This window comes from Antrostomus carolinensis, unplaced genomic scaffold (assembly GCF_000700745.2).
Source record: "Antrostomus carolinensis isolate BGI_N321 unplaced genomic scaffold, ASM70074v2 scaffold14358, whole genome shotgun sequence".
NCBI lineage: Eukaryota > Metazoa > Chordata > Aves > Caprimulgiformes > Caprimulgidae > Antrostomus > Antrostomus carolinensis.
Genome location: NW_010333821.1, coordinates 687 through 9980, shown reverse-complemented (window position 1 = coordinate 9980; position 9294 = coordinate 687). Strand labels below are relative to the sequence as shown.

At 40.8% G+C, this 9294-nt stretch overlaps 1 protein-coding gene across 1 annotated transcript in view; it reads right to left on the bottom strand.

Moving 5' to 3' along the window:
• Positions 1–403: 403 nt before the first annotated feature.
• Positions 404–9294, bottom strand: part of LOC104529648 (puromycin-sensitive aminopeptidase-like) — a gene marked incomplete at its 5' end in the record, with an annotated part of 8990 nt that continues 99 nt past the window's right edge. The window contains 9 exons of the mRNA XM_010174007.1: positions 404–556; positions 2347–2394; positions 2504–2659; positions 2937–3044; positions 3524–3580; positions 4352–4494; positions 5113–5332; positions 6811–6945; positions 8468–8607. Of these exons, the coding sequence (XP_010172309.1) occupies positions 404–556; positions 2347–2394; positions 2504–2659; positions 2937–3044; positions 3524–3580; positions 4352–4494; positions 5113–5332; positions 6811–6945; positions 8468–8607 (1160 nt within the window). The remainder of the gene's footprint in view (positions 557–2346; positions 2395–2503; positions 2660–2936; positions 3045–3523; positions 3581–4351; positions 4495–5112; positions 5333–6810; positions 6946–8467; positions 8608–9294) is intronic.

Below are 9294 nucleotides of genomic sequence, written 5' to 3'. Positions count from 1 at the left end.
TTTTGGGGGGGGAGGGCTGGGGGAGGGTGTAAAAAAACAGAACATCTGTCAATAAGAGTGTCAGGAGGGGGGGTGTTAAATATTTTAACCACTGACAAGGCTTGAGGAAGTTTCACAGTTTTGTTATGCTCTATTTTATTACTATCATATTTACAGATTTTTTTTTCTCTCTCTTTTTTTTTGTGGTTTTTTTGTTTTTTTTTTTTTTTTGCTGAATTGCTGATAATTTTAATAGAATTTAAATCTGGAGTGTGAGCAGGAACCAGTTAACTACATTCATTGTCCAATCCCCATTGGTTTGAGAAAAAGACTCCAAATTCTTGGCATATGAATCAGCTGTTGGGTAGGTCCTCCCTCTCCCCATGAGGCGGCAGCAGGACTGCAGCAGTGGCATGCAAGAGATTCACACCATGGCTGGCGGGGCCTTGCGCTGCAGAAAATATTGGTGGATGTTCTCGGCGTCTCGTTTCAGCCAAGCTGCATTCAGCAGAATATTTTCACAGCACTGCTGGACAGTGCGTTCTGCAGATGGAGCTGGGTGACTCTCAAAGAAGGCCTGTGTAAAAAGCACACAACCATCCATAAGGGTATAAACAAGGATAGATAAGGATTATATTTTGAAGTCACCAAAGGTTATAGAAATGCCGTTGTGAATTATGTCCCTTGTCTGACTATACAGTTGATGCTCTCTGCTCCCACCTTGGCAAAAGTTTGTTGAGATGGGAAGACTTGTAATTCCAAGTATAGAGCAGGAACAGCAAAAAGCCTCCATTTCTCTGCTAGGGGAAAAGCACAGCAGTGTTTCCACGAACTGGCCCAAGCGCTGCCTCCTGTCCTGTCTTGTCCTCGCTGTCCCTGACAAGCAGCACTTGAAGAGATGAATTCACAGTCCCTTCATCAGGAGGCAACAAACAAGCAGCACATCAAGTGTGTATTTCTGGCTACTTGGAAGAAGACACTAACGGAAGCCTAAGGCCATTTTGCAAAAGCATTTATCTACATATCAGATTTCTTAGCATTCTCCCCAGGCCTCTTTCCAAGCTGCCTAACGACCTCCCAGCACCAGCAGCACTCAAAGAGTTTTGCTGAATAGTCTCACATTTCTTCCTCCAGAATCAACAAGATCAATCCCTTGTGAATAGTTGGAGAAACTGCCCCAGAGGCTGCTGAGGCTTTGCAAGTTACAAATGGTTAAAGGGCAGAATAAGGTGGCACAGCCGGGAGTCATCCCCCATCTCCACACAAACAGGCTTTCCCCAGTACTTGGCAAATCACCTCACACTGATGTTTACACTACAAGGTGACATCAAGACTCAGACACATTAAATACTCCAGCTAAAAGCTAGGTATAGTGTCTCAGGAAGTTCTCTTGGGAAGTAGTTATGATTTAGTTACGGATGATTGTTCTGGTAAATGTTTTGGAAAGTGTTCTTCAAGAAAAAAAATAACCATAGTACAAAATTTCTCTGTAAAATCACTTAAGCTACTAAATCTTTTCTAAGAAGAGATCACTAGGTGATAAAAAAGGATAGACAGAGCTCATGGTTCAGCGTATCTTTGAAATAAGAATTCCTCCTGAGCGTTTTCCTAACAGGAAAGTAGTAATTAAGGGCCAAATTTTAAAGTTTCTTCTTCCAAGAAGGAGTCCCTGTAAAAGTGTGAGCAAAGAGTAAATAATAAAACCTAGAAACATTTCTTAAAATGCACCTACAGTCCCAAATCAGAGGGGATACCCGAGTCTAGTAATCACATCACCTTGAGCCACCAACTTCAAGACAGACTCTCTGCAAACACATTAACCTGCCTGGTGTCAAAGCCTTGCTCTGAGAACACAGCACAACCAACCACGTTTGGGGACCTATCGCATGGAATTGAGCCAATTTCTGCCACCTTAATTCCCCCAGGAGTTCCCCAAATGTGCCACATCAGTGTGGGGAGGATCAAAGTGCTGATGGAAGCCTCAGGTTACTAGGGAAGTTGTAACAACTGCAAATTTTGCCACAATTAATTATCTTTACAGGTTTTCTTTTGGGGAGTCTCAAAAATCACTGCCACAAACTGTGCTGGATTTTCTAGAAGTTTAAAGGAGTGAAGCTAATGAAACAGAAGTCACTAGAAGTTGCACATTACTTTGTGAAAATGCTAATTTAAGACATTTCAATAAAATAACTCCACCTAAAGCAGTGCAATTTGGGGACTAGGCAACAGTCAAAATAGAGGCAGAGCCATGGTTCAAAAACAAAACCACACAGAAACTCAGGGCTCTCCCATCAGGTTCTTACAGCCTAGAGCACACAGTGTGTGTCACAGAGGAAGTTAATCACCTCTTTAATTAAAATGTCTTACCTTAACTTCTGCGGCCATTTTATCATTTGCAAATCCATCCACTGTTAGCTGAAGGGAAAAAAATGTATTAACCAAGGGTAAGCACTTAGCATTTCAAATATAACAGTTGAGTTTTGGTTGTGTATGTGATCAGGACTTTGCTCACAGCTGCACATACCTTTATTAGTCTGGATATTAAGAATCCACCTTGGTATCGATTATAAAGTTCCTCCCAATTGTCCCTTACAAATTTCCAAGCAGCTTTCCTCCCCTGCTTGCTGCCTCCAGCTACTCCACCAATAACAGATACCGTGTCCTGGGGACGTACCTCTTCCTGAGGATGAAAATGTAGACAAATGATCAAGAAATACAGCGTGTTGGCTTTATATATTTTTATGCTGACTTTGCTTTATGCATTTTTACACTGAATCTGTCAATGATAGCTTCCCCCCCCCTCCCCAACTTTAAAATACAACTCAAAGATTTAATCATTAAGACTATTCCTCCTATTCTAGCTCATTACATGCACACAGTGCTCTGTCACCAAGTGCTCTGAACGCACTTGTCATTCTCACCAGGTAAGGGAAGGGGCAGCTTTTCCAATAACTTACTGAAAGTGCAAAGGTGAGAACTTTTTGAATCAGTTCTGGTTGAGAGATGGCTCCAAGAACTCGTTCAATTCGGTTCTTCTCCTCCTGCATGTCTGCTTGCTTGTGAAGCTTCAAAGCCAAAGTGAAGAGTATTAGCACACGGTATTAAACGCCAACTTCTTACCTAGCGCTGCTGCTGAGCGTGCTGCGTGCTCTAGAGCTGCTAGATTAGTCTTCAAGCCTAATATGTGCCAAATTGAACTTGTTCATCAATCATCCTGCAGTTATCCACATTATGGACCTCATTCCACATCCTGTTAGTAATAAACTGATCTTCACCACTGTTTATAGAAGGTCAAGTAGGACCCGTGCCTCCAAGCAATGAAAAATCATCCTAAAAATGAGATGCAACAATCCACTAGGTGGCAATTGCACACTACACAGGGACCAAGGGACACCAGCACGAAGCCCTGAGTGTTCACATCATCCAAAAAACATCAGATTGAGCCTGTGTGCAGATAAACTACATCCTAGAGGAACTCAGAGGGTGGAATATTTAGCTTTTCATCGCATAAGCTGGCAGTGTTAAGGACAGAGCGTGCACTCACCTTCAGCATAGTGTCTAAAGTAGTACTATCTCCATGCTTCAAAATAGTTACATATACCTAAGATAGAGCATAAACAAGGAAGGTCCTTCAAAAACCACACTCTTAGAAATGCAACAATTAATTTCTACATATTTGGGTTAGATTTCAGACAACTGAACAGATCTGTAAGATACCAGCACTGATCCCTTCTATATTTTAAGACTGGATTTTAAAGATTCATCAACTCCTTTACCTCTTCCTCAATCTCAGCATCATTTTGGTAATTTCAGCTGCAGCAAAACATCAGAAAAAGAAATCTTTGTACCACACCACAGCTAGCTAGTAACTTCACACACACTCAATCCATATCCACCACAGTTATGACTTTGTGCTCTGCAGAGCTCTTCCACGCTCCCTGCAAGTTCACCATAGTGCTTTTAAACCTGGTCATGGATGGATGTAAATGAGTTGAAGTCAGCTCAGGTTCAGCACTGCACTTGGAATAGTCTTCAAAACCCAAAAAGCAACACAATCTAGAGACCAGAGTTGTTCTGTGGCAGTCAATGTGGGTACAGCTGAGCTTGTTAGTTATGACCAATGTATTGGCCATGACAGAGGAGGTTTATTGGATTCTAGAAACACAGAGATGTTTGTACCATGCTCTCCAGTATAATTTTCTTCATAACTGGACTTATCCAAGCTCCCACCAATTCTGCAAAACCAGTTGGTCTCAGACATTGACACTGGTTTCCTCTACCTTCCCTATTCTTGGAAATACAGGAGTTCAGTTTACACAGTGCTAAGTGAGTGGGGACAGTCTTTTGGGAACCAAAATTTAGAGTAACCTACAGGACTCCTCAGATCAGCTGACAGAATATGTTTTCCTTCCACATGGTCCTTAAATCGACGTCTGGCTTCTTCTAACGTTGCCTTGTGCCCAGCTTTTCCTAGTTTGCCCAAGACCAGACCTCTCAGAAGGGCATCTAGGTGACCTGATGAGTGAGTAGAAGGAAAAAGAATAAATTATTTGGAGCCACAATTAAATGTTCTTCCATCTAAAGTGACGAGGGCAGAGCTGTATAACAATCCTTCCACATGCTTGAGGATATCTAAAGAAACTAGGCCTTTTCTCACTCTCCTGGTGCCAACTGGAGAACATACTGATTTTGTTTTTAAGGCAAGAAGGTCAGGAAAAGGTGATTCCAGCCCAAACACAACAATAGGCTAGGGCTGGAACCTGAGCTGAGTCAGTAATGTTAACTATTTGCATCTACAACAGGACTGACTAGGACAAGTAAACATGCATGCACATGGCTTTCCATCCTTGTAGTCTAATAAGTTTCATGTACTCCAATAGATACAAAGTTAAAGCAGAGAATTTTTATCAGTCAGTGACCAGGTGGGGGAAAGTTTTACCATTTTAACTTGTGCCTGATAACAGAGGGTTGTTCTGGGATTTTGTGTTTGTCTGTTTTCAAGTATAAATAATACTGAATGCCTACTTCAGACTCTTCTTCCTCCCTTTGCTCCCCTTTCCCAAAATATTGATGGCTTATTTACATGTGTGTTTTCCAAAACCACTATTGAATTTCACAGTGTAAGTTTCCTACCCTCTCCAGGTTTGGGGTCCCATCCCAGTCTCTCCCCTATTGGTGAAAAGACATCTTTCACGAACACCTGGATTTCCTCATAGAAGTCTGTGTGGGACAAGAGAGTTGAGAGAATCCCCAGGTTACAGCTGAGGTCGCTCCACACAGTATAATTGGGCTCATTCACAAAAGCTTCCATGACTTTTAGAACCTCTACAGTGCTAATGATTCCAGCTCGGGCCTGGGAGAGGAAAAGACACAGATTAATCTTACTTCCAAACAGAATTAAGACATTTAATAGCTCATCACATTATTTTAACAGTCTTTCCTGTTCAATTTGCACAGCCTGCATATAAACTCTGGTTTCTGTGTTGTGGGGTTCTGCCAAGGTGAGTTAACACCAGTCAAAGCACCTTCTCTGTCTGCTTGTGGCACACAATGCTTTTTATACACAGGTAAGCACTTTACTAAGGAAACAGCTATATAATTATAGCACATTTTGCAAACAAGAAACAGACAAGGAGATTAAATGACTTCACAAAATTGCAGCAATGCTGGCAAGAAAAAGCAAACCCCCAGAGTTATTCTCAGCCAGATACTACACCCACCAAAAATCTTATTTTAACTAAAAACTGTAAAGATTTAGAGATTCCAATTTTGTTTTTCATTAAATTAAGAACATAAAGCTGCAGAAGTCATTTTTGCTTCCTGTTTCCCTTGAATTAATACAAGAAATACTGCCATTCCACCTCTGCCAGGAAAATTTTATATTAACTGCTTCACAGCATCATCCAAACACTTGTATGCTTAGTGCAGCTGCTAATACCTACAGTAGGTATCTCCAACCAGATTGCTCAGATTTTTGTTAATCTGGAACCAGACCAGTAATTTATGGTACTGGAAAAGAGGTGAAAAATCAATTTTTAATTATGTAAGCTATATTCAGCTATGATAAAAACATGATTATAACTGAAACCAAAATAGAAGTCTTAACACAATGTGCCTACGTGTATTATTTCCTCAATTTTTTTGTCCCATTACCCTTGCAATATTCAGGAAATGACTCAGGCTACACTTTCAAACCCCTTCCACTAAACCATGACAAGAGTCACAAGAGTTGAAGCTAGACAGGCAGGGTATCAAACCCACATTTTTTTAAAGTTTTCATAAACTTGCTGACTAGCAAGAATAAGAAAGTACAGTGTGAAATGCAGAGGACAGTAACTAATAGTTCAGAGCTGGCAACAGCTGCTTTGGGGGTAATCCCTTGCTTTTAAACAGTAAAAATCCCCCAACAGTCACCTCCTCCAGTAGAGGACAGTTATAATAAGCCCAACTGAACACAGCACACAGTGCTGAAAATATTTGATAAAGTCGTTGAGGGGATCATTAAAATATCCTTATTTTGATGAGTTAAAAGAAAGCAAGTTCTCCAAACAATTTAAAAACAAAACAAACCAAAAAACCTCAATAAAAAACACTGTCGTAGAATACACCCCTACAGAGAACAGGGCAACAGGAGTTACAGGCAGACTGCTTCCATAGGGTTTAAAATCTTATAATACAAGTTAGAACTTGTCAAGCTAATTAATAGCTAGATGTATGCAGTAATCTCAAAGGCACTTTGCCTCCAGAAATGGAGTCTGACTCTTCAGACACTGATTTCTGTAGTTACTGTAGGTCTCATTATTAAGAGAGAATAACAAAAGGGTTGCTTACCAGTGAGAAAAGATCATTCTGCAGGCCAAGCCTGTCCACAGGGGGTAGGGAGAGGTCTTTGATCGCTGGTATTAAACTCTCCAGCATGTCAGGGCTATACTGAGTACGGTAAAACCCAACTGTTCCAAGGTTTAACTGAAAAGTACCAAAAAAGAGTAAAAAAAATTAAAAGTAAGGAACAAATAAGGAAATGCTTTTTAATTTTTGCATCACTAGAAATTTCTCAAAGCATTGCAGAGAAGCCAGTCACTATAATTTCAATGAAAAGAAAAAGCTAATCCTAAGTAAGGGATAAAGATGGAAGAATTCAAAGAAGAAATGCTCACTATGAGGTATAGAAGAGGAGAAAGAGCTGGCACAGGAGCAGAGTTAAAACTAGGAGCAAGGAGAAAAGAGAAACTTCTCTTCTAGGGGTAAATCCTAACTGAACTAAGGGTAGTTATGCACCAAGATGATAAAATGCAGGAGACTGCAGGTGGTTAAATCTCATCTCTTGTAACCTCTCTCCCACAACCTGCTCCATTCAATTCTGATAGAACCTTTTTGTTAGGAAAGGAGACAAAGCACCTTTGCCCAGTGTAACAGCACGTCATGGACAGTAACCCTGAATGAACACTAGCTACAGGCTGCTACCTACCAGCATTTTAGTGTAGATGGTCAAATATTGTGGGTGGTTGAACAATAGTACCTGACATTAACCAAAAGCATTGCTGAGCTCAACAGGAAGTCACCCCCTCTGCTGCTGCTGTGATTTTGGTCAGTCCAATTACCAGTCCTCAGGACTGTGGCACTAACTAAAAACCTCAGACTGACAGTCCTGGATTTGTCCTGCAATTTGGACAAATTCACCTTGGACTGAGCTGGACTGTTGTTGTCTCAAGCAGAAATATCAAACTTCAGCCTCCTTTCGACAGGGCATTTTCAGAATTGTTCATTTCATTCCCCTCTTTATTATCAGGGAGGACTCATAGATATGGTGATTCATTCCAGGCCTGACAGCTGGAATGTCCATCTTCATTAAATGGGGAGATTTGATTAATATTCAGAGAGTCTAACCCTAAATATTATTTCATGGAGTCACCTCTCAGATTAGAGCTCCAGCTTAGAAACAATTACTCTTCAACCTCAGTAGGTCCTATAGCAACAGTCCCAGTGAGTTGCTGTCTTTCAATGTTTAAATTCACTTTGACTGGTGTCTGTAGCAGACGTCAAGAGGGAATTTTTTCACTCACAGATTTGTACTTGTCTGGCAACAGCCAGTAGAAAACCTTCACACTTAATGAAAGATAAACAGGAATATTTTTGCTTGGGATGGACTTTAACTAAACTGTGGTTGCCATGGGATACCAAAAAAGCCACCACATTTCAACTCAAAAGCTGCCTCTAATTGCACACTGTTTTTTCCGGGCTCAGAGTCCTAAAAGGTTCAAGTTTACATTGTCTAGACTACTCTTGGAAGGCAAATGACTACACTAAGCCAGCATTACAGAGAGGAGCCAATATTCAATAGCAGCACAGAGAGGCCCCTCCATAAGAAATACAAGATTGCAAGGGGACATTAAAAAAAAATACAGAAGAGGAAAATTAAGTGCCAGGGAACATTACAGTGACTATCAAACTTATTTTCAGCAATATGTTCTCCTTTAGGACAACTCACCTTCACCCACTGGTCTGGTTTGACGTCTTTCAAAACCACGGTGAGCTCTGGTTTGTCCATCAATATTTGCATTTTGGCACGGGTGGGGTCATCACTCGTACAAATACTTATAGGGACCATCCACATGGGGAAATCCTCCCCTAAAAGAAGAAAGAATAAAAAGGAAAGCCTAAGGAAAAAAAGGAATGCACACACAACACTGAGAAACTCTGCCTGATGGTCAAACAAGTTTTAGCAGCAGTTTAAGCAAGGCTATTTAAATTTAAATCTAAAAAGGCACAAATCTGAAGGAAAACGACAGTTCTAGAGTTAAAAACCAAGAATCTCTAAATCATCTTTCAAGCCAAATATTTTAATTCCTATAAGCATGGAAGATGGGTGGAATTTGTGTCTTAAGACAGAGCTGGCTTCCATATGAGGCATCTTTATTTCAGCACTGTTATAAAACCAGTAGCTTACAGAGCTCCTCAAATGGCAGCACTGGTTTTAAACTGGACATCAGAAAAGAAGCATCTTGGAATGAAAACTGAACCAAAGACTGCAAGGAATGCTGTTCTCCATGCAAGGAGGACACAGAAACCACACGTGTGAGAGCATTCAACCTTTTTTTAAACTGGACATCAGAAAAGAAGCATCTTAGAATGAAAACTGAACCAAAGACTGAAAGGAATGCTGTTCTCCATGCAAGGAGGACATAGAAACCACACGTGTGAGAGCATTCAACCTTCGATTTTCTGAAGTTTTAACAAATACTCAAACACCTGAATCCAAGCAGCGCATCTGCCTGCTCTGCAGCGCAGCTCTTTCACCTCTCAAAATTGTTGCTA